The following is a 25,727-nucleotide window of genomic DNA, read 5'->3' on the forward strand; positions in this document are numbered from 1 at the left end:
GTGCTGCATGGTGATGTGCGGCAGTAGGTATTCTGTGGGGTGTTTTTTTGTTAACTTAACATTTGTCTTCTCTCTCTCTTTCCCCTCTCTCTCCTTCCCTTTATTTCTCTATCTTTATTTTTCTCTCCCGATCCCCATCTGAATCACCTCCTCTCTCTGGTTTCCGCTAAAACTGACTATCTTGCTTTGCCTTCTGACTCTCTTCCTTCCTTTTCATGTGTTGCTCAACTTTCCATGCCCCTCTCCCTCTTCCTTACTGTCTTTCCCCGTATCTTCGCATCCTTCCCATAAATCTCTTCATGCACGCTGCCTTCACTTTTCTGACTTTGCATTTCCGACTAACTTTTATCCCTGTTATTTACGTTCCTGCCCTTTCCATCCATTCTAAATTATCTTTCTTCATGCTTGCTGCTTTTCAACTGCCTCCCTCTCTCTTTCTTCTTGATCTCTATCTCTTTTCAGCAGGTGAGGGGGTGCCATGCCAGCTGCTGCTCCCCTGTTGCTGCTCCTCGCCATCTTGTGGTGGCCTCTGGTAATGCCTCTGGTCCCCAGTCATCTTCAAAGCCCCCCTACATTCATCTCCCTCAATGGCTCCCGCCTCAATCACCTCCTGCTCGACAGCCACTCGGGCCATGTCTATGTGGGTGCGGTAAATGTGCTCTATCACCTTTCCCCAGAGTTGCAGCTGCTCTCTTGGGGCAAAACGGGGCCTAAACTAGACAGCCCTGACTGCCTACCACCCATCGATCCCACTGATTGCACCCAGGCGGAAACCACAGACAACACCAACAAGCTTCTGTTACTGGAAGAGGTCAAAGGAGGGTATCCACTCAGCCTGATTGTGTGTGGGACGGTCCTGCAGGGCATCTGCGAGAAGCGAAACTTGGAGAACGTCTCTCAGGTGCTGTACAAGACTGACAACCCTGTGGACACACAGTATGTGGCGGCAAATGACCCTCGAGTGTCCACTGTTGGGGTGGTGGTGGAGCAGAAAGGTGTTCTGCTTATGCTCGTTGGACGGGGCTACACCAGCAAAGGACCTGGTGGGATCCCACCAATCACGATGCGGCGCTTAGCCCCAGTTGCCCGTCATTCTGCACCAGCATTCTCTCACGAAGAACTTGGAAAGCTGGTCGTTGGTAGCTACTCCGAATACAACAACCACTTTGTGAAAGCACTCCAGCACAACAACTATGTCTACTTTGTGTTCTCTCGACGCGACGTGTGGGGCAAACGAGAGTATCGGACATACGTTTCGAGACTCTGTGCAGGCGACCCCAACTTTTACTCTTATGTGGAGGTGCCGCTTTCCTGCGGTGGAGGATACAATCTGGCACAGGCGGCCGTGCTTGGCACACACCATGAGCAACCTGCGCTGTTTGTGGCCATGGCTATGGGACAAGCGTCGACTCCCACACCCACAGACAGGTCGGCTCTATGTGTGTACATGGTGGAGAAGCTGGATAAAGCCCTGCATGGCGCCCAGTTACTTTGTTACACACAGGAGGGCAAAGACGGCAATAACAAGGAGAAGGCGTACATCGAGTACGAAGTGTCCTCCAGTTGTCTGAAGCTCCCGCAGGTAAGTTGTTGGCCTGGGTTTTTGCAGTCATTCCTCAAATAGGATTACAACCCCCTGAAATTCATCATGTAGTCCTCAAAGGGCCTTTGATGACTCTGCCAACTGATCCAACAAAATAGAAATTTTGCTCTTTGCCAGTTTCTGGTTCCCTACACCCCTTCCACCATTCAAAATCAGTTCCGCTTTAGACCCCTCCAAATAACGGCTTAATTTAAACATTAGCCAATAAGATAGTGGTGTAGGCTGTTTTTTTTGCGGTAGCGTGCAATTAGGTATCCGCTTATTTTGCCAATCTCTGACAGTTGTACCCGCCTACCTCAGCATGGCTTCAAAATACTTTCTACTAGCAGACGAAGGGAGTGGTTCCATGAATGTAACGGCTTTTAATGAGGGGTAAATCCGCAGCTAAAGAGTGATAAGTAGGAATATACAGCTAAGGATAGCCACAAGATATCTACCCATTAGCTGGGTCGTGTAAGACAGCATGGCGTGTGGTTTCTTGGCGACAGATCAGGGTCAGCTGGGGCTTTTTTGCGACGGGTGTAAGTCTGGGCGAGTGGCAGCTGCCTCAGTGCTGACACAGATTAGCGTCCAGCTGCCTGCGCCAATGCTAATCCGCACGGCATAACAAATGCAGCGGTATCTCCCAAACTTCTGCATGTCACTGGGCTGATTCTAATTCTCTGCTCTGTGAATTTCAGAGATATTTCCATCTTTAGTTTGTGCAACTGTAATGTAGTGGCCATTTAGCATAACAAAACAAGTTAGTGAACTGTAATTTTGGGTATACAGTGGTTTGTGTAGTTTATGGTTTGTTTTAAGTGTGACAAATGAGTGCTGGAGAGTTTCTAAGAGCGAAATCTAAAGAGGTTTTGTTCGGAGGAGGAAAATAGGTATGTGGACTAATGGAGAATGGTTAATGTTCAATTCATGTGTCTCTTGCTGCGTGGAAGGGGGTAGTGTGTATTAGTATGAGCTTGGGAATGAAAAGGAGTAGTGTGTATGTGTGTAGCCTCTGGGAGGTGGTTAAATCCAGCTTAACGCTGCAGCTGGTTTGAGTTTCGCTGACCCACATCCTCTCTGAGCTCACTGCCCCAGTGACCAACACCCACAGAAGCCCACTGAACCGATGACCTCAAAGAAATAATAATGTCACCACATTTGGGATGTACAGTTCACTAGAATGTCTAATATATGACTTCTGTCTGCTAGTCAGCTAAAATCTGCAATTGCTGATATTATGTAATTATCAAATCAGTTTTAGAAAGTCACCATGTGCATAATAATTTAAACGCTTATGTTCAAACCTGTGTGACTTAGAAATTATAAAGATAGTACAGCAATGCATGGAAACTACAGACTAGAATGAAATTGCATGGAAATAAGATAGTTCTCCTTTTGTACACAATGTCCAGGAAGGGTTATTAAAAAAGTAAATGGGGTTAGTTCTTATTTCATTTTAACTTTAAGGTCATTATATTCATGTTGCAATTTTAACAGTTATTGCCATCTCAATAATTCATAGGAAGTATTGCAGAATGGCTGCTATTATCTTGTTTCAAACCAGTAGAAGCGTTTGGTGTTTCTGTATTTGACCTCCTTTGACTTGAATTGCGTGCCACCGTTCCACTGTCCCGTGTGGCCACTCCCCTTGGTCTGTTAGCTGAGGTATTGTGTCCGTCCGTCCACTGACAGCTGCAATTCTAGAATAGCATTAGGTCAGGACACACAGACCCATGGCTGGCTCCAGTGAGTGCATCTAAAAATCACTCCCAGCCATGGATAGATGATGGGTTGTGTTTGACAGACATCATTATAAAAGCAGCTGAGCTTTTTTAGTATTGATTTTTATGCACATGGCAAGGACAGGATGTTTCTGGCACTATCCAAATGTTAAAAGTTGACTTTGGAAACTTTGTACTTGCCCAGTTTTTAGAGCTTAGACTTAATATTCTACTTGCATTTTGGATATTAATTGTTTATAATGTCGCCGCTCAGGGTTCTTGTCTCAGTATTGTAAGCATTGGGGCACACAGCTGTCTGTCTGTGTGATTAGCCCGAACCTCATTATTTCCAAAACATTTAACATTCATTAATTCCTAAACTGTTTGTGTATCATTGGACTGAATTTAAAGTACAGCCAAGTTGCATGTATTAGAAACTTGCATGCCATTTCATGTAAACTACCAGTCAAATGTTTGGACATACCTACTTTTATTATTATTATTATGATTATGTTCCGCATCTTAGGATAATAATAGTAAATCATTAAAACTATGAATTTTTTTTTCATAAAATAGTTTTCGGCAAAATTAATGAGCTTCATCCTTGGATGGTTTTTACAATTATTGAAGAAGTAATATATGCTGGGCACTTGCTGGCAGCTTTTCCCTTCACTATACAGTCAAACCCATCTATTAAATTAAAAATAGTCTACAAAACTATTCAAGCATAAGCATTTAAATCAAATGGTTTTGAAGATCCAAGTGTCAAGTTTCCACACTTTTCACTATTAGTAATGTTTTAATGAAAGAACACTGCAATTCTATCTCAATAATTTCTTTCCTACTGTCACTGTCAATAAAGGTAGGCAGAAATTCCTCTGCCTACTGTCACAGAGAGTCCTCTGTGCACTAAATAAAGTTGTCAGCAGTGGCGTATAATCAGTTTATGGGTGTGAATCGAGAATGGGTTCTTATTCAGAAGTGATGTGTATAAATATTCCGGAACTGAATGGTCTTCATGACATTTGGCTCCGTTTACAGCCTGCATTCTTCCACTAACGCAGACAGAGCACCGTGCTAAAACCGTACTGACAGTGTTTTCATGCACCATTGCTGAACCACTATTGGATCGAAAGTGCCAAAAAATCTTGTTTTTGCCAAATTGTGAGGTTGCAGCCTGAATTTAACGTGATGAGAGCCAGCGAGAGAGAGAAAAACTATTGAATTCCCAAATATTCCCATTCCTAATAACTTCCCCGCCATCTGCTATAATTATGAACTGTGAATGATGAACATATTTTGGTGATGGATGTAGGTAATGTAATGTTTCTGGGTCGTGCAGGACTCTCTGACCGAGTACCCATGCGGAGGTGAACACACGCCCAGTCCCATCGCCAGTGCCATTGCTCTCGACGCCTCGGCCGCTTTCACCTGGACTCCTCCTATCACTGCCGTCACCACCGCAACTGAGGTCGGCCACACCATAGTACTGCTAGGAGACAAAAGCGGGAAGCTACACAAGGTATGACTCACTGCTATTTATTACTGGCCATATAACATGCTATTTTTCATCTTGTATCACGTTTTGCAGGAACTAAACCTGCAATTTTGTGTTAGCAGCACAAATCACAAATCACTGAAGCATAATGGGAAAACTCAGCATGAACAACTGCATTTTAAAGACTGTTTACCATCATTAAAGAAAAGACTTCTTCATTGAAAAACAAACACATGGAGTAATCATAATCTGTCATTAAGCACTAACTTGCCAGTAATGAGCCAACCAGCCTACAGCATGGTAATATTATGTTATTAAAATCGGTTAGTTCAGTCAGAGTTCAGCTAGTGTGTGTTACATTATTTATCAGGATAAAGTTTGGGAGGGTATGATAGCATGTCCTTGCTGCAAAAATTGGATGAGAAACAGTTTTTGGTATGCATTGTGTCCTTTATATGAGTCCTGCAGTTGAAGGCCACTAGAACTGAGACAGTGTATTTAAAGATTACCTTTCAAAGCAGAAAAACATAAGACATAAAGTTAGCTTGAACTGTTGCGTTTGGTGTTCAGCTGCTATTTAAGGCAATTGGACAAGAGAGTGCATGCATGTCTTAAGCTCCTGCGCTCTTAGAGGTGGAACAGTGTAGAATTAGTTCATGAGTCATGGAAGGTGAAAAGAAACACATGATGAGCAACTCTTATTCTTGGCACGCTAGGATTTGGTTTCAATTACGCAGAACTCATTGTTCCAAAGCCTGTATTACTTTCTTCTGTGGAACACAACAACATTTTGAAGAATCTTCACACAGAGGTTTTCTGACCCAAAAAGCCCCATAAAAGAGGTCTGTACAACTTATGCTTTATATTTCAACAAGATTAAAAGGAGCTACATTTTTCACTGAAAATCTCTTCCCTTCCGGCGACGCTCTGAAATGGCAGTGAAGTAGCGTTGAACTTAAATAACTATAGTCTTCAGAAGACTTGAAATGAAGTGCAAGAGAATTAGTAAATAATGATCAAATCTTTCTTTTTTGGATTAACTATTTCTTTAAGATCCTTCAGGCAGAAGATCCTCGTGCAACGTATTCATTCAGTCTTGGGAAATAAACTCAGTTTTCTGCATCCCGGTGTATTTTTTTGTTTGGTTTTAGGGACAGATATGTTTTGATCTGCCAATTTTGCCCACTTTCAATCGAGAATGTGGGGTATTTACAGCTCGTGATTGGCCCAGTCTGGCCTGGAGCTGGTGTGATTGTGTGTGCTTATAAAAGGGAGTGTGCGTGTGTGTGTCTGAATGCGAGTGGCTGCCTCATCAGCATGAGAGGACATGTTCTGAATGCTTATTGCAAGCGCCTTGGGGAGAACCAATCTCAGGGGAGCCGGTCACATGCGGCGTGCTCTGGGTCGGCTGATAGGGGTGGTGGCAGCGCCGCTTGGAGTTTTTCATCCCTCAATCCCCTCCGGTGCTGTATGAAATATTAACAGCGAAACTCTGAAACAGCAGCTTGTTTACCGCCCAGATATCTCCTCAGGCAAAACTTCTCACAGACAGCCTACGGTCTCACTTCTCCTGCCTGCAAGATGCTGAAAACCACACCGGCCTGCTGAGATTGCAATTCACCTGAGCTTTGTGGCCAATGTGTGCGTCTTCTGTATATGCACATGTATGCTTTTGTTCATACTTTTGAATAAAACTAATTGTAAGCATTCAACTTTAGCACATAATTCGCCATGCAGCATTTGTCCTACAGACATGATTCTTTAAAGTCGGCATGAAATGAAAATCGCAATAGTCGTTTCTTCTCTATTGTGACATTTAACAGTGAAACTGCTTCTCAAACAAGAAAAATGAAGGGCAGAACTTTATTTTGTCTATCGGGAATTGATTGGATCATTGATCAATTGCTCTGATAAATAATTTATTGCAATATTCCATTAAAAATAAGAATTGTCCATTTTGATTTTGTGGTAACTTTAAATCATGTGGCTAGTTGTAGAAAGTTGTGCTATTACTTTTATAAGCAATCAGACTTCATGTGCATTTTATTTTTTTGCAGTTGTTCCTGCATGCAAATGGTACCGGTACCAAATATGACACCGTGGAGGTGGATGCAGAGAGTCCCATTAACGCCGACCTGCTGTTGGACTCCACCAAACAGAACGTCTACGTATTGACTGAAAGAAAGGTATGAGAGACAAACGGCTTCTTTCAACTGCCAGCAACTGAAACAAACAGCATCTGTTACATGCACGCTCTAAAGGGAGAGATTACACATTTACTTTGACAAACATCATTTGAATGACAGATTTTTTTTCTCAAGATGAAAGTCTGGTTTTGTTTCTTGCATTGTCAAGTAATTGCCAGTGGAATCGTCTTGGCAGCCAATCAGAATTGGAGATTCTTTTTTACACTGTTCTCTCATGCAAAAGTTGCGTTCTCTTGCATTTTATCAGTTTGCAATGCAAGAACGGTGCTCAGGGCCTCTGATTTGTGTGTGTGTGTGTGTTTCAGGTTACAAAGCTCCATGTAGCTCAGTGTGAGAAGCATTTAGACTGCCACTCCTGTCTGTCTAATCGAGATCCCTACTGCGGCTGGTGTTCGCTGGAGGGCAGGTACTTGAGCTCACCTGATTACTGTTACACATCACTGCCTGCTCTTTCAACACTCCCTTCCCATCAGGCCGCACCTCTCGTTTTACATAAACAGCACATTTAATCATATGTCGACCATTTCCATAGATCATTTTTGATATTCATAATTTCTTCAACGACTTCTGCTTCCACAGAACAGCAGCTGTGTTACCGGTTCAACTATGTTGGGCTGTTTATGCAACCCTTTTTGTTTGGGGATTATTCTAGGGATCATTATCAGACTAAGATGTAATACTACACTACCATTCAAAAGTTTGAGGTCAGTAAGAAGGACGTTTTTGGAAGAAATAAATAGTGACAGTAAATACAAAAGAATCTGTTTAAAATAAATGCTAATTCACAAATAATCATTCTCTCTGCTCTCAAATCTCATGCATCTTATCGTGTTTAGGCAAGTTTTCAGGCAAAATCGTCTTAAAATTTAGTCTGTTCTCACACAAAGCTATCGGATTTCTTTAGAAGGATTTTTTTTATTATATGTGACGTCATAAATCACAATCCATTTTTGTTAAATAAGAAACAGAAGATCCGATATTGTGACAAAATAATGGTGTCAGAACTACATGAGGGGTGCGGGTCATTTTTGTGTTTTACTTTTCTCAATCTAATCTCTGAGAGGACTCTTCAGTTTATTCAATTTAGCTGTAACTCTCAACTGACCCTTATCTCATTGTGTGTGTCTGTGTGTGTATCAGATGCACGCGGAAGATGGATTGCGCACGGCATGCTCAGCTGCACCACTGGATCTGGAGTTACGGTCATGAGCGCCAGTGTGTGTCTATAGAGAGTCTACAACCCTCCATCCAAAGCAGAGAAGAACAGACACGGGTACATTCCCAGATCACCTCCCACTCTCCTGTCACATTTTAGTCTGTGTGGTCTTCATTGCAGCCTATTTTAGCCAAGAAACGCCCACTTAGACAGGAATTGACTCCCTGACCGTCATGTAACACTGTGGCTAACCAGGCATGATGTGATAGCAGAAAGCAATTAAAGCTGTCTCTTCCATTTTTATCAGGTTTTTTTTATTCTGAAAAAGGCTGCAATATACAAAATACACTTGGGTTTATGGTGAAATCTCATTGTTCCAAAGTCCTGCTTCTCATAACAATATTTTAAATCTCATAACAGTATTTTAAATATATTGTGCCTCATTAGAGCGTTTTTGCTTTTGTTGTGGATAGACAAACTATTTCTCACAGAATATTTGTCACATCCATATGTATGTATGTGTGTGTTGACTGTGTGTGTGTATATATATGTGTGTGTATATATATATGTGTGTGTATATATATATATATATATATATATATATATATATATATATATATGTATATGTGTATATATTTATAGGATGATCAGTAAAGACTTGTATTATGTTACAAACGATTTCTGTTATAAATAAGCATTGTTCTTTTGAACTTTCTATTCATCAAAGAATCCGGAAAAAAATGAATGGTTTCCACAAAAATATTTTCAACATTGAAAATAGCTAGAAATGTTTCTTGAGCAGCAAATCAGCATATTAAGTCAAGTCAAGTTTATTTGTATAGCGCTTTTCACAATACAGATTGTATCAAAGCAGCTTCACAGTATTAAATTAAAATAATACAACAAAGTTTGTTTCAAGAGGAATTTATTGATTGATAAAATTAGATTAAATATCCCCAAAATATCCCCATATATTAGAATGATTTCTAAATGATCATGTGACTAATTGCCTCTATCTACAAATAGCAAGTAACAAATCATGTTCATAACTGTGATGTAAACTAAAATCAATTGACTAAGGTGATTTATTTATTTAATAAAAATAAAATAAAAGCTGACTTACTCCAGTAGTAAATGCGTCAATACAAGACAGAAAGCTGCGCTCAAGGACTTCAATTGCACAATAACATTCTTGTAAGGGGTCAGGAACAGTTCTGACTGGTTGCTTATGCAGGACTCTCAGACGATTACAAAGCCTGAAAACTTTGCACCAGCATCCAAACAAAAGTATTGACAATATCTCCTATTAGTATTCTTAAGAGCAAGCATGGCCTTGCACACTCTTAAAATGGCCATTTAAATATCTGATCTATTTTTTTTTTCTTCTGTGCTTTCAAGGTCTCTTTCACAGTTCTACAGTTGCCAGTCTTGTCAAAGGATGAGTCTCTATCTTGCGCTTTTGGGAGTTTGGCTGCTCAGCCTGCCGTTGTCATGGAGAACAGAATCACATGTCAATCACCAGCACCAGAGCAGCTCCCCCCGAGTCCACCAGGCAACGGTGAGCCACGCTGACGCGATCGCATTGCCAAGACGGTTTTATCCCAGCAACCAACTGTTGAGCTAGGGGAATGAAACCCAAACCATTTCTTTTCAAGAGAGTGTGCATTTTTTTTTTATTCTTGGTAATCTGAAACTAGCTATCATGATTTCTAAGAGCACAAGCACATTCAGAGATAACTAGCTTCTTAGAATATGTTTGCTTGCATGTTGTAAATATGCAACGATTTGCCGAAAGTGAAAGATACTCCTGTTGATTTTACTGACGTTGAATCTGGGTTACAGGGATTATTTTGACGTAGGGTTTTAGCTTATCTTTTGTGCAACTAGAAAATATCAATCTGCCAGGACTCTGTACTAAAGCTTTTAGGCAAACAGTTCTGAGATCCTGACAATGCATTGTGCGCCTCTCTAGAGTATACAGTAGATCAACAGTATTTACTGTACAGGGATGGTTAAATCCATGTTAAATATTGAATATCACTTAATCGCATTTCAAGCTGAAAATTCTAGGGAAAAAAAGGAACTTTGAATTATTACTGGTTATTATGTCATTTGCTTTGCTGATATTTTACATGAATCTGTTTATTTGTAGATCACGTATCTGTTCGAATGGCACTGAAGTTTGGAGACGTGACCATCTCGCACGCAAATATCACCTTTTATGACTGTAAAGCAGTCGGACGGCTCAACGCTACTTCACCGTAAGGACACGTGCACACAAAGTTCATGCTCTGGCCCACTTGTAAATAAACCCACACATGCATAACACACCGTGAACGAATTTAAATACATGTATTGTTAAAAAACAGCATTTTCTTTTTAAGTAGTTGGATGAACTATGTAGACATGCTTGTGCACAACACTCCACTTTTACAGTAACTAACTTGCAAAAATGTTTAGAAATCTTTGCCGTTTTTACATCACACTCACAAGCTCATTGAAATGTTTATATATCAATACCTTTTTAATATTTAGTGACTTGATACGTCCTACTAAATGAGATTGAGTGATGAAAGCCAATCATAAAGGTCTTTAAGCTGAACTTGCAAAAACTACCTGTTTATGTGAATCTCAAACAACCTGTAATAAACAAATGAGTAATTATGTTTTGCTTAAAAAAAATGAAGCTAACTTCAAATTACTTTTTCTTGGCAATTAAGCAAATACATTTTCATGACTATAATGCAAAAAAAAAAGTAATTCTCATTATTCAAAAAATGACTTTTAGAATTTAAAGCACTTTTACATCATGATAATATTTGTCATGCTGCTTTTAATTTTATGCTAATTTAAATGAAAAGCATTTGTATTCGAGTCATTTGTTGTCCTTATTTTTTATGCAAAATGTTGTTGTTTTTCTGAGGGCGAGGGGGGGGGGGGTGAAATGTTTTCATGACTTAATGGGCTTAATTCTAAATTGGTCGTGGCTAGAGAGTGTGGAAAATTAGTGAAAATATAAAATACGACTATGTTTAGTGCAAAAAACTTTGACTTGCATTATAAATGTACTAGTATTTAATATGAATATTATATGACCACACATACTGGCTGTCCTCTGATGACACATTCATCATATCACATGTGATCTGCTGCAGGTGCATGGCGTGTGTTAGCAGTGTGTGGCCGTGTCACTGGTGTGTGAAGGATGAGCGCTGCACTCATGATAAGAACTGCCCCCCTCAGCACATCATCTATAACAGCAGAGTAAGTGTTCGCCCTCCCCCAAGGGTTTACCATTTCATAACCACTTACAGACAGTCCACGGGGTCACAACCTGTTTGGTCAAAGGTCAAAATAAATGATTATTGTTATTATTATGCGTGGAGGTCATCAACAGGAACATATCCAAAACATTTCTAAAAAGTACCATGTTTTTATGGGACATGCTTTCATGGTTTTCTTTAAATACCTTGAAGTATAGTGTCCATCTATCCATCAATCAGACTATCTCTAACAGACTGTCTATCTATCCTGTCTATCTATCCTGTATATCTATCTATCTTACCCATCAATCCTGTCTATTGGTGTCAGTCACCACATGCCACACAATAACTGTGTAAAGGTCATCCATTTTGAAATGAGTTCAATTCATTGAAGCAGCTCTGCAGAAGACAGTGATGTCATAATCCAGCTCAGTTCTCGTCTAATAGTGTCAGTGCAGTCAAATTAATAATATTGCTGAATGTTGTTGTTATTATTATTACTTTTTTTTAAACTGTGTGGTGACTTGGTCTTAAAAAAACACGTGTTTTGTGATCTTCCAAAAACTATTTTTATCTCTAGTCTGTTGACTAACTTGCTAGATTATTGTTTTCAAAATTATCATGTTTGTCTAAAACGCTGTGGCCGAAATCATGCAGTCATGTCTAAATTTGCTCCATCCAATCAAATTGCACCTTCCGCTGATCATTTGCATTAAACTGAAAACCAATCTAACCAACCCTCATGTCACTTTCAAAGAAGTAGGTGCAGGTCACCTTTGCCCTCAGTGAAACACTTATTTTGTGTGTGTGTGTGTGTGTGTGTGTGTGTGTGTGTGTGTGTGTGTGTGTGTGTGTGTGTGTGTGTGTGTGTGTGTGTGTGTGTGTGTGTGTGTGTGTGTGTGAACAGGAGCAGTCAACGCCCCGCGGGCCCGACTCTTGCCCCTGCGTCTGGGCCCTGCAGAGCTCCCCTCTGGTTCCTGTTGGCTTTGACACCGAGCTCTCTCTACAGGGCAAAAACCTGGACATTTTTGAGGTGATGCTCATCTGCCATTTATCATTTCACTCCATCCATTGTGCCTGAGCCAATATGCTGGCCTTGACGTTTCATGGCTGTGCATTTTAAAAGGCCATTATTCCCGGGTGTTCAGGAGGGTCTGGGTGAACTCATTTATGATAATGCATCTGGAATGAGGAAAGGGGGGTTTAGAGACCTCTCGTGATTAGCGTTTGATTGTGTGACATACCGTGTGATATTCTGAACAGGATGAGGAAGATTACAAGTGCATGCTGGTCATCGAAGGCCAGGAGCTGAGTTTGCGGGCCACGTTGGACCGCAGCAAAGAGACGGGGACGCATGTGTTCAAGTGCGCCGCTCATCAGGTGATATTAATTGCGCCCATTTATTCAACACAGCATCGGATATAGCCGCTGCGGTTAATATAGACTTGTGTGTGACGTCTGCACTGATAATAGCTGTAATTTATGACACCAGCCAGAAAAACACAGCAATTTAAACATGGATTTGTTTATGGTGCCACACATAATTTGTCTGCATGCACCTGGCTGATTATACATTGATTTTGTGTGTCTGTGTGTAGTTTGGGTACTCAGGAAAGCAGTTTGAATATTCCGCTCCTGTATACCTGCAACGGGGGACGCAGCGTATAGATTCAGCTCCACATCTCCGCTGTGAGTACCATGATCATTTCAGTCAATGAACATCCTCAAAAATTATCAAATTAACTCTCTTGTTTCTAAACAATGTACTTACTTATTTGCATAACTTAAAAACAAAAAAACAGAAATTGTAAAAAATATATTATTTATAAATAAAAATAGATCAAATTTAGAATATACTTATACTAATTTTATATGATTCTATTTTATAATACTATATATCTATATCTATCTATCGATATCTATCTATCTATCTATCTATCTATCTATCTATCTATATCTATCTATCTATCTATATCTATATATATATATATATATCTATCTATCTCTATCTATCTATCTATCTATCTATCTATCTATCTATCATCTCTATCTATCTCTATCTATCTATCTATCTATCTATCTATCATCTCTATCTATATCTATATCTATATCTATCTATCTATCTATCTATATTTATCTATCTATATCTATCTTTCTATATCTATTTATCTATATCTATCTATCTATCTATCTATCTCTATCTATCTCTATCTATCTATCTATCTATCTATCTATCTATCTATCTATCTATCTATCATCTCTATCTATATCTATATCTATCTATCTATCTATCTATCTATATCTATCTATCTATCTATATCTATTTATCTATATCTATATATAAGCTTAGATAATTAATGACTAATTTTTTACAAATGTATATATACATATGTATACAATATATGAATAATTATTTTATATATAATTCATATATATAATTCATATATTATTCATATATATATATATATATATATATATATATATATATATATATATGAATAATATATAAAATTATTATTATTTATAAATTTGTACAAATGATTGTCATTAATTATCTAGGATTTTATCAGGGATGGATCATGTTGTGTACATGCTAGAAGACTCTGTCCTTTGATAAGATTCCACTTGTTTAGTTAGGACAAGAACAACAATTGAGTCATTGATGCAGCTTGTAAGTGTTTTGTATCTGTTGATTGTGAGCTCACAGTGATAGTGTGTGTGTGACTGTGTAACAGTGCAGCTGTACGACTGCTCAGTGGGACAGTCCGACTGCAGCCAGTGCCGTGCGGTCGCGGCCAATTATGGGTGTGTGTGGTGTGCCGATGAAACTCCCGGCTGTGTGTATAACCAATCCTGCACCAGTGGAACAATGGACACCTGTCCTCCCCCTCTAATTACTGAGGTACACGTATGCATGGTCCAGAATTAAATTATGTGGGTGAATTGAGAAATGTTTTATCATCAACCATGGTTTTGCTATTTCCTTAAAGATGTATCTTGTTGCCAATTCATTTATATTTATTCATTGCAGCAAACACCACAGTTAATTTAGTAATTTGCATAATCATAAACCTGTCAGTCTATCAGCTTTCGCAAGTCATGGGTTTGATTTCTAGGGAATGCATGAATTGTTAAAACGAATACCTTTGGATAAAAGCATCTCCTGAATGCATAAATGTCAGTGTGAAGGCAAAAGCTGTCACCATAGTCACTGATCTTTAAATAAGTGCAAAGTTTGTGTTGAATGATCTAAAGATCTAGTTTGAGCGTTCAGTAGCAATCTGTGTGTGTAGCTTCAAGAATGCATACACAACCATGCATTTGTGTTGTTTTAATTTCTCAATTTGCTTCAGTTATTTTATTAGCATTTATAATAAACCATTTATTCAATCATTTAAATTCAGTCATTTAATCTTTTATATAATTTGTCATTTAATTATTTGTCATTTGTATATTATATATAGATTATATTTTTATATATACATTTTATATATTATGTTTATATATGAATTATTATTGTTGGTTAATCTTAAGATTTTGGGGTTTAATGTAATAATTGTCTTTAAGAGTAAGAGTAAAATGTCTCCATTTGAAAGGTTTTATGGAATAATGTGAAGCAGTTTGATATAACAACAATGGTTGGATTTGTGCTGGTCAGATGAAGTCCAACTGAGCATTTAAACATAAACCACTGAGATTATTCAATAAACCCTGCTCATTTTTATCATCACTTTGTCTCCTGTTTCTACTCTTCCTTGCTTTCCTCTGTCAACATCTCGGGCTGATGTTAATACAGAATACAAAATACAGTGCTAACTGGTTTTGGGTTTCCGACAAAACGGATATCTTCTGATCTGGTTAAAAGACTGGATCTCATATTCCTGGCGTAGAGAATCAAAAAACAAATTTTGGCTCACATAGAAAGATTAAAACACTGCATGGATCAAACAATTGTTGTTGCTCTGCCAGTCCAACCTATTATTATTTCACCAGTTCCTAAATAATTATCATTGTACTGATTTTTTGCAAACCAATTATTAGTCACATGCGACACTTGGTGGGTGTTAATTTTGGTCTCTAAATACATTTATAAAGGACACTCTGTGTGTTTTTTACGTGTGAATTGAATTTAGAAAAAGTTCAATTAAAGGTGCAGTAAGCAATTTCTGAGAAACGCTGTTGAAAGTGGATCAGCCTGAGCACCACAACACAATTGTAGCCAATCAACATTAGGGGGCGTGTCCACTCTTGATGGGGGAGGAGAGAGAGTGAGCAAGAGCAAGATTTGAACTGAAGAAAGACTATAGAAAGAGAGATGTTGCAGAAATGATCTATTTAGTGGTGAGACTTCGATGAAAACCAAACCCATTTGTCTTTGAAGTACTTTATTCTTGCAAGAAGGCCATTCACATACAGACATCAGAGTTTTCTGCTGCGAAGGGCAAGTGATGACGTCACTCACACATCACTCTGTTGTTTTCCTGTTATGTTAATTCAGGAAGAACATCTATACCATGTCTTATTCTCTTGAAGAGGAACTGTTTCAAAATGGCAGGATGTCGAGTAGACATGTAACACCTTTTATTGCAAAGACATCTTCAGCTCACATTTGGACACAGCACATAGTAATTTTCCACTAAACTATTATCTGTTGTCATGCAAGCACATACATTACATGAAGTAAAATGAATTGCCATAACAGACATTACAAAAGAGAAAAGGTCACTGGGAAAAGAAGGGTTATGATCAGGCAAGAGCTTTAGGTTAATTTTAGAAAAGCTTCCCAGCGCTGGGGAGAGGCTAGACAGTGGGCACAGAGGTTGCTTTGTTTCTGCTCCATACTTGAATAACATTGGTTATGCTGTTGTTGTAATGTTTGCTATAGTAACAGGACAGTTTTGAGTGTCAGTGTTTGTCTGGAGCTGCTGTGCTGCTGGTGACTAACAACCAACTCTTGCTTGTGTATACTCTTGTGTATGTGTATACCCTGTCATTCGTTCGTCATCTTTGCTTTATTTTTTGCGATTACATTATTTTGCTTTGCTTTAAAAAGCTTTGCTTGGTTTCACAGAAATCACTTACTGCACCTTTAAATGTTAAAGAGGTCATTTTGTCAAACTACTCTCTGCAATTATTGACTTTATATCTGTGTACAGGTGGAGCCACTGACCGGTCCTCTAGAGGGCGGCATACTGCTGACGATCCAGGGATCGAACCTAGGCCAGAACTTCCAGGACGTCCAGGCAGGAGTGACGGTGGCAGGGGTCAGCTGTAGACTTCTGCCTGAGGCCTATCGCATTTCCACCAGGTACAACGCCTCTCTTAAAATGACTGTTTTAGTGCATCAAATAAAATGAGAAATTGCCGTCAAAATTCATATGTGCATAATAATTTTTTTTCTTCTTTTTTTTCAGCATTGTGTGTGAGCTCCAGGCCAGTGCAAATGTCACAGCCGGACCGGTCATCATCACCGTCAGAGGTTCAGAGAAAGGAGAGTCCCAGCAGACGTTCTCATATCAGAACCCACAGCTGAGCATGATTGTGCCCAGAAAAGGGCCCTTGGCTGGGGGCACGACACTAACGGTGCACGGGTCGCAGCTCCTGACGGGACAAAGAACAGAACAAAAGAGTGACCAAATCACTGGCCTGCAGGCGTTCCTGGGCTCAAAGCCTTGTCGTATGTGAGTGCCAATATCTTTTATCTGTTTATTGATGGAAAATGTAAATGTAATTTACTGAAATGATGCTGCAAGTTGCATTTATCTAAGGGTGTGTTCACACTTGGCATGTTTGGTTCGATTAAAATGAACTCTGGTGCGATTGCTCTGTTAGTGCGGTTCATTTGAATAAGTGTGAACGCTGCTATCCGAACCCTGGTGACACCAAACAAGTGGACCAAGAACACTGAAAAGATGCATCTCGGTCCGCTTCCGAACAAACTCTGGTGCAGTTCGACTGAAATATGAACACAATATTAGGGGTGGCTCGATACCACTTTTTCATGTCCGATACCGATACCGATAACACACAATTGAGTATCTGTCGATACCGATACAATACCATATATTTTTTTCTTAATTAAGCTGTTAATAACACATTTGTCAGGAGGATGCACTGCTTAACCTAGCCATCTAAAAAGCATCATGCTCAAACAGTGCAATAAATGTTCTATATAAGTAGCCCACAACATGACTCAGTTGTGCAATACTGCTGCTTAATTTTTATTAAAACAATTTTTAAACAGAACTTGTAGCAGCATTTTTAATTATTCAGCACCATTCAATTAATGAAATTTAAAGTGCAACTGTGCAAATAAAACAAAAATTATAATTCCAGTGCCAAAAACTGGATGTAACACAAAACTCTTATGTAGTCATAGGGCTGTACCCGACTATTCGAATATTCGTTCGGTGGGTTGGTATTCGATTTGAGAATTTGACATTCGAATATTCGTTTTTTTTTATTTATTTTTTTTACACCTGGCATCCCCCTCGAAATGGTTCTCATTCGCGCTTGAATATGTTCAACACTATAAAATCTGACGAAATATAGATAGACACACGAGACGAGACACGTTCAGAATGAATAAACTTTGAATAAACTACAGAACAGCGCGAGTGGGAAGCGGCGCGCCTCACGCGGGCAGGGCTTATATGCTCCGAGAACTCTTTTTTACAACTATCTTATAAGGCCTAGCCATTTTTAATAGGATGGACAGTTGAAGGAACCCAACCTCGTTATTTGATGCTTCTTGAGTTGGCCTACTAAAGTGTTCCTGCAACGGTAGTATTCTCTGGCTAGAGCGCAGAACAGCGGAGTTTGTAAGGACAGAAGTGCATGCCTGCGAGCTTGTATTTTGGGTTAAGCTGCGTTGCTTTGACATTGTGGAAAATAGAACAATAGAAACAAAATGTATTAAGCTTTTTACCCCTTATTATCAATCTAAATTAATCTCATTTTTAATTTAACTTAATTACGTTTTTCTTTATTTAAATTCGTTTTTTTCTTTAATTAAATTTCGTTTTTCTTTATTTAAATTTCGTTTTTATTTATTTAAATCTACCCTTTACTGTGTCAGTAATTTGTTAGTCAGAAAAATATTAGACTACCTTATTAAAAGTATTGCTTAAGTTAACAGACCTGTGTGTGTGTGTGTGTGTTACGTGCGAGTGTATTTACTTTGTGTTGTTCATGGGGAAGATGCGTTTTATATCACTAGTGCAGTAATCCGTTCTCGGAGCATAAGCCGTGCCCGCGTGAGGCGCGCCGCTTCCTGCTCGCGCTGTTCTGTAGTTTATTAATTATGAACGTATCGCGTCTTATTTTAAATAACTCCACACAGCTGACATGATAACTTAATTGCTGAGAGGGCTTACCTCACTCACCTCTAGCTACCGTTCACGTGATGCCAGTGTTGCCAAGTCCGCGGTCTCTCCCACCCCGAAACGCGATTGGCTATTTTTAAGAAGCAATTGGACGGGATTTGTATGTGAAAATCTGGCAACGCTGCGTGACGCGTGTTGCTCATCTCTCTTTACGGCATGTCTCTCAGGTGTTGTTAAGCATTTGTATGACAATTTAGGACTAAGGGACGTGATCGTATCGGATCGGGTTATACTCCCGCGATTCATGCAATATCCGATCCAGTGATTTTGGCCAGTATCGGACTAATACCGATACCGAATATCGGATCGGCGCACCCCTACACAATATGGACCAAAGACATGTAAACGAACCAAAAAAAGGATATGGTGTCACAAGATGCGACCCTAAAAACGACAGAATGCTCAAGAATATTTGTTTTTAGAAAGAACATAATGTTGAAGCATCACTGTTTGGTACAAGCATCAGAACCGCGTCTCCTCCTAGCAGATCTTTGTTGGTTTGACTCCTTTACACATTTTATAAGCTGTTTATGAGTTCTCAGCTGGTCAAAATACCATCATATGTAGGCTATACACATACAGCGAGAGCATTTAGCCCAGCACACAGCATTGTTTTGGATGTTCGGTAAGTTCCGTTGCGTAATATACATAATAAAAGCCAACCAATCAGGTTGTGAACATATCCCTACCCCTTTAGGTTCAGTATCTTTAGGTTTGGTGTTAAAATGCCAATGTGAACGCTTAGCAGGCCATGACTAAATGTTTTTTTATTTTGGTCTGGACCGAACTACAAGTGTGAACACTAAGTCTTCTCTCTGTTTTTTCCCCCCCATAAGCAATGAAGTGAGTGACACAAGGCTGATTTGTCGCACCAGTCACTCAAACCAAACTGGAAAAGTGCCACTCAAAGTTGTGTTTGGAAAAGCAGAGAGGATTTTGGATAGTGTCCTTTTCAGCTATATGGACGACCCAGTGATTATTGATGCAACACCTACCGAGAGTTTCTACGGGTGCGTGCGCTCAAGTCCTACTCTTATGCATCCTTCATCTGCATCATGAAGACTGTATTCCTCTAACGATTTCATTTCAATTTAGGGGTGGACGTGTTATATACGTGACCGGCCAAAACCTAAATGTCGTTCAGCACCCGAAGATGTCAGTCTCTTATGAGCCTAGAGAGAGTTTTGAAGTCAGAAGACGTCGATACGCCCATGTTTCTGCCAGGAGTCTCTTGGTTATGGTAAAACAGTCTGGAAACTCATTTCACACATTGCTTCAACCAATTTTACATGTCAAACACAGAATTTGTTTTCAAAATTAATGCAAACAGGACTCATACATTTGATTCATTCTCAGAGGTTCAAATATTTATTCAGAGATGGTTTAATCATTTACTTGACTAAATCTGAACACTTTAACTCTCCAAGCCCGTGAGAGAAAATGTTCTCGGAAGTGCAGAAGTGCATATGTTTCTTTCTGTCTTCAGAGTCAGAATTTGTGCACCAACGTTTCCTCGGAGCAAATGATGTGCAAGAGCCCAGAGGTGCCATCGAAATCCAGGATCGTGCGAGTGTGGTTCGAGATGGACAATGTGCACATCGACTTTCACACCATCAAGAACAAGCCGTTCACGTACCATCCAAACCCAGACTTATTCCAGCTCAACAGTGAATCCCAAGGATCAGCCATCCGATTCAAACCTGGAGGAGTCCTGGCAGTAGAGGTGCATGCATTTCTGTATCATTTAGGGTCAACCAGTATTATTTTAGCACTATTATAGTTTTTGAGTTAACTTTTTTTTTTATAGTGTTTGTTTTCATTTATTTTGTTGTGTTTTTTGTCCTTTTTATACGTTTTTTTTTTATATATATTATTATTTAGGCTTAATTTATTTTCATTTTATTCAATTCCAATTTGTAATTACAGTGCTTCAACTTATTTCAGTTAGTTTCAAAAGGAAACATTTCTGATTTTTGTGTACTTTACTTTAAATTGCCCCTATTATGCTTTTTTCAGATATTTCTTTCATGTATTGTGTAATGGAGCTGTTTGTGAATGTAAAAGGTCTGCAAAGTGCACAAAAAATGAAATTATTGTTTCCCATAAGAAAGAACCAATTCTGGACAGTAATTCCAATCTTACTTCCTGCACAATCCTTCCTAGGTTTGCAACACATTTGCATAATGCCAGCCTGTGGTTTTCATAGGCTGCCCTTGAACAATGTCTACTTTGACCCTTAAACACTGTAGTTGTATCTGAGACTGGAAGAGTTTGGTTTGTGTTGTCGATATGTCAAGAAGATGCTGTTTTCTGGGCTGCGGAAGCAAATCCACTTGGCACTTCAAAAGGATGAAGACTCGGGTGGAAAAAACAATGCCATCGTTACTGTTCATATAACAGTGTATACAAGTGCTATGGAAGCCTCTAGAGCTGAAACTCAGATATGATATTAGTCGTTTAGTTTCTGACGTGTGCCGTAAGTTGTCGACCATTCACAACACACTTGGCCAGCTGACCAATCAGAGCAGAGTAGGATGGCGGTAAGGAGTTTAGAGACTAGATCCTTGATCAAACCGTATGTATATTATGAGAAAGATTTGTTTGTTGTCCTTGGATGCATGTACACCTATTATAAGAGACCTCCAAAACAAAATTAGGGACCTTTAAAATAGCATAATAGGGGCAATAGCATAAATAGTTTTATTTCAATTAACAAAAATTATTTTAATATTCATTTTTTGTTAACTATAATAACCCTGTTGTTTTGCACCAAAGCAGTTGTAATTTAGTTGAAGTGACTGAGGATGTGTGTTTTGTCTCTGAAGGGAAAGGGACTGACACTGGCCATGAGCAGAGAGGAAGTTCTGGCCCGGCTGGGGAAGGAAGAATGTGACGTCAAGACTCTGGATAACACGCACCTGTACTGCGAACCACCTGAGGAACAGCCTCTCGCCCTGGACGACGATGACTTACCCAAGCTTACGGTCAGTCTGAATCCAGTGACTTCTGTAGTTGTTTCAGTGCACATGTGTTTTTTTTTTAAATGTTACCAAAAGGTTATTTTTATTCTGGTGCAATTGCCAAATACAGTTTGGGTGTCGTAGTTTTAGTCAGACAAACATTGTGTTGGTGTAACATGACAAGTTTTGAGCATCAGTTTTTATATCCGCACAGAACGTGAAGTGCTGCATGAAGTGATCAAATCAGAGCCAATTAGAAAATGTGTGATGTTTGACAGAGGCACTTTTTAGCAGACTTGTTTTTTGAAGTGTTTTTCAATTGGGAATTCGAGATTTTAACGTATTGGTTTATTTTGGATATTCAATTGTGCATGTTAATATCATCTATTATTAGATTACCATTGCTGTTTATTTAAAAGTTAAACTTTAAAAACATCAAAAGTAACACTGTTAAATGTACATTTTTGCACATATCCAAATTAATCCATTTTTATACTCATTTTAATGTAAATGATTTCAATGCATTGTAATTCAAATCAAATTCACTTTTAAAACAATTGATTTGAGTTTTTTTAATGTATACATTATTTGTTAATAAATAAAATAATTATTATAATAAATAAATATTTATTATATTTTTATATTATATTTATTTTATATTTATAAATTATATTTATATTATATTATATTTATTATATTTAAATAAAAAAATATTTATTTATTATAATAATAAATATAATAATAAATAAAACAGAGAAATATAATTTAATTTAATTTAATATTTCGATTTAATATCATTATTGGCCATAATAGAACAATTATTATTGGCTTATCAGCCAGAATTTTGACTTTGTGCTTCCCTAACTCTTTCTACTGGATGAAGCGTTGTGGAAAAACGTATTAAAATCATGACTTTAAAATACATTAAGTTGAAATCATATTGGCTTGTCTTCTTCGGAGGCATATATCATCACTAAACAACCATGTTAGGTCTGTCTTGAGTGGTTTATGTATTTGTCTCTGCTGTGAAAATGAGGTTTTTACTACCGACTGTGGCCTGGAACCCGTCTTGATTAAATAGATGTAATTTATTGCTTCACGCTGTGTCTTATCACACCTGCTTAGGATTGTGTCTTTATTTTGCCATCACATGCTAACATTTATGTGTGTGTGTGTGTGTGTGTCTCACTCAGGTGTTAATGGGAAACTTGGCGTTTGACTTGGGTCGGGTGCAGTACGACAACGATTTACACTCACCGGTGCCTCTGGCGGCTCAGATCGGCCTGGCAGCGGGGGCCGCGGTGGTGGTTCTCATCGTGCTGGTCATCATTCTCATGTACAGGTAGAGTGAACTCACCCTTGTGAGCTTGTTGTCATGGCGATGAGCCATGAACTCAAATCCAGCACTCAGGAAGAATTCTAATGGTATCCATTTGTTAGCGGTCGTGCTCTTACCCTGTGTTTGCTTTTCTGTTTGTAAAGGCGGAAGAGTAAACAGGCTCTGAGAGATTATAAAAAGGTTCTGGTGCAGCTGGAGACTCTGGAGATAAATGTTGGAGACCAGTGCAGGAAAGAGTTCACTGGTATGACAGGACTTTTTCATCCATACAGTTTGCCCTTACTATAATATACCATGGAAGCCATTAGTCATAGACTAAAAGTACCAGTGAGGCTGAATAAACTGCTGATATTTTGAGATGATGATTTATGATGCCTTGTTAGTTAAAAAAAATCTTCTAAGAAACTTTTCAGTGGCTAATTGACATTTTCTATACATTATTCAGTGTACATGTTTATTTCTATCTATCTATCTATCTATCTATCTATCTATCTATCTATCTATCTATCTATCTATCTATCTCAAGTAAATATTTATATAATTATTTTAAAATATAAGTAAAATGTGTTTACCCTGTGTGTAGATTACTATATATAATAAATAATCTTCACACAGGGCTTTCATAAACAGCTTTCATAATCTTTATCATTTTTATTTCATTATTATAGTAATAGTAAATACCATGGTGTTTGGAAACACAATGTGGTTACCATGGTTTGTAATTGTTTATTGAAATATGAAAAATGAAAAATGATATTGTTATCGATGTTCTGCCATCCACCCTTTTAAACGAGCTGTTTCCTGCCCTCCAGATCTGATGACGGAGATGATGGATCTGAGCAGTGACGTTGGTGGTCCTGGTATCCCGTTTCTGGATTACCGCACATATGCAGAGCGTGTTTTCTTCCCCGGCCAGAAGGGTGCGCCACTGAGTCAGAATCTGGATTTGCCTGATTTCCGTAGGCAGACGGTGGAGCAGGGCCTGGGTCAGCTCAACAACCTGCTCAACAACAGACTCTTCCTTATACGGGTCAGTGAAGTGCCTTGTTTGTGCTGTCAGTTCGGCTCCAGCTTCCTGTAGAGGAAAAGAAAGCTGAGTGTAATTACAGTGTTTATGCCGCTGGCGTATTTAAGTGCATCAGTGGCTGTTTTTGGAGCCATGATTTCACCTCAAAGACTAAACAAAGGATGAAAAAGAAAGCAAATGTAATATTCAATTTGCATTAATGCAGCTGGATGCCTGTTTAGCACAGAGAGTTCTCAGTCGCTATCTTCTTTTCTTGATGCTTTATCTGCATCTAAACTGCCAAACTGTCAGGCTGCAGTGAAGAAACTTCAGAGCTGAACTTCAGCATTTTAAATATTTATCCATCTCAGTAGTCTGAGGCTTTGTTGATGTTTACGAGTGCAGTTTTTTGAAAGCTCGAACTGTTTGATTGAAATTGGTCAAACTAGTATGCTCTTGTAGGGAACATCTGGTAAACTCTCCTCTGGGTTCCTCTAGTTCATCCATACTCTGGAGGCACAGCAGAGTTTCTCACAGAGGGACAGAGGTTACATTGCGTCTCTTCTCACGATGGCCCTTCATGATAAGCTGGAATACTTCACTGATGTTATGAAGACCTTACTGGGGGATCTAGTTCAGCAGTATGTGGCCAAGAACCCCAAACTCATGCTGCGCAGGTATTGCACATTCACCTTTTATTTATTTGGCATACATTTATTATTGTTATTTTACCCAGAACAACTTAATGCATTCAAAGCACACATTTTATCAGAATAAGAGTTCTTTGAATCATATGCGTGACCTTGGCATTGATATTTACTATCTTTATGTTTGGAGTCACTGAGATCCCAATGTTGTATGCTCAAAAATATTTATAGAAATTCAGATCAATAAATTAATGTATAATTTTCCTATTATATTATATAATTTATTTTGTTCCTTTTTGACCTTCTGTTTTCCCACAAAGCAGGTGGTAATTCAAAAATGTAATTTAGTTATGCTGTATTGTAGCTTTGTGTATGTTTTCAAGAACACATCAATAATATTCAATAAGTAATAATAAGTAGACTAATAAGACTACTAGTTTAAATTATCTGCATTTATTCATGTTTATTTTACTCCCAACAGAAATAATGTAACAAGGTTCCAATTTCAAAAGAATACATCATGTGTTTGTTACAAACAAGAAAAAAAACAATTGGTCTGATCCATCCTGATCTGATTATAGTAAATCTAATCTGAAGTGATATAACGCGCGTGTTGTCATCTGTAGGACTGAGACGGTTGTGGAAAAGATGCTGACCAACTGGATGTCCATCTGTCTCTACTCTTTCCTCAAGGTATCAGAGCATGTGATGGCTTCAATTCTATGCATTTGCATTGATTGATAGTGAATAATCAAAGTTTTTATATTTATACTTTTATAGATTTGTAGTATTATTATTTAATTAAAATCTATTTCTTGTGACAAAAACATTTAATATGTATTTTTATTTTTCACAAGATTTTAATAAATAATATATTATTGTTATATTTTTTTTATTATATATAATATTATAATAATAAATTATTATTTTTCTTAGATGTCTTTTACTTAATTGCTGTTG

At 38.5% G+C, this 25,727-nt stretch overlaps 1 protein-coding gene across 6 annotated transcripts in view; it reads left to right on the top strand.

Moving 5' to 3' along the window:
- plxnb3 (plexin B3) overlaps positions 1 to 25,727 on the top strand; it is a 77,431-nt gene that overhangs the window by 41,549 nt on the left and 10,155 nt on the right. For 3 of the 6 annotated variants that reach the window (XM_082189124.1, XM_082189125.1, XM_082189128.1), the window contains exons 2-24: positions 463 to 1,582; positions 4,649 to 4,828; positions 6,862 to 6,990; positions 7,317 to 7,417; positions 8,152 to 8,284; positions 9,566 to 9,725; positions 10,320 to 10,428; positions 11,323 to 11,431; positions 12,338 to 12,463; positions 12,694 to 12,810; positions 13,029 to 13,119; positions 14,166 to 14,332; positions 16,587 to 16,738; positions 16,845 to 17,111; positions 19,652 to 19,825; positions 19,911 to 20,055; positions 20,302 to 20,538; positions 21,641 to 21,799; positions 22,969 to 23,117; positions 23,258 to 23,358; positions 23,927 to 24,144; positions 24,619 to 24,797; positions 25,394 to 25,460. In XM_082189124.1, the coding sequence (XP_082045250.1) occupies positions 479 to 1,582; positions 4,649 to 4,828; positions 6,862 to 6,990; positions 7,317 to 7,417; positions 8,152 to 8,284; positions 9,566 to 9,725; positions 10,320 to 10,428; positions 11,323 to 11,431; positions 12,338 to 12,463; positions 12,694 to 12,810; positions 13,029 to 13,119; positions 14,166 to 14,332; positions 16,587 to 16,738; positions 16,845 to 17,111; positions 19,652 to 19,825; positions 19,911 to 20,055; positions 20,302 to 20,538; positions 21,641 to 21,799; positions 22,969 to 23,117; positions 23,258 to 23,358; positions 23,927 to 24,144; positions 24,619 to 24,797; positions 25,394 to 25,460 (4,374 nt within the window). In that variant the 5' untranslated portion in view covers positions 463 to 478. The remainder of the gene's footprint in view (positions 1 to 462; positions 1,583 to 4,648; positions 4,829 to 6,861; positions 6,991 to 7,316; positions 7,418 to 8,151; positions 8,285 to 9,565; positions 9,726 to 10,319; positions 10,429 to 11,322; positions 11,432 to 12,337; positions 12,464 to 12,693; positions 12,811 to 13,028; positions 13,120 to 14,165; positions 14,333 to 16,586; positions 16,739 to 16,844; positions 17,112 to 19,651; positions 19,826 to 19,910; positions 20,056 to 20,301; positions 20,539 to 21,640; positions 21,800 to 22,968; positions 23,118 to 23,257; positions 23,359 to 23,926; positions 24,145 to 24,618; positions 24,798 to 25,393; positions 25,461 to 25,727) is intronic. The other 3 variants (XM_082189126.1, XM_082189127.1, XM_082189129.1) reach the window with 1 other exon arrangement.

This window comes from Leuciscus leuciscus, assembly GCF_965113295.1.
Source record: "Leuciscus leuciscus genome assembly, chromosome: 13".
NCBI lineage: Eukaryota > Metazoa > Chordata > Actinopteri > Cypriniformes > Leuciscidae > Leuciscus > Leuciscus leuciscus.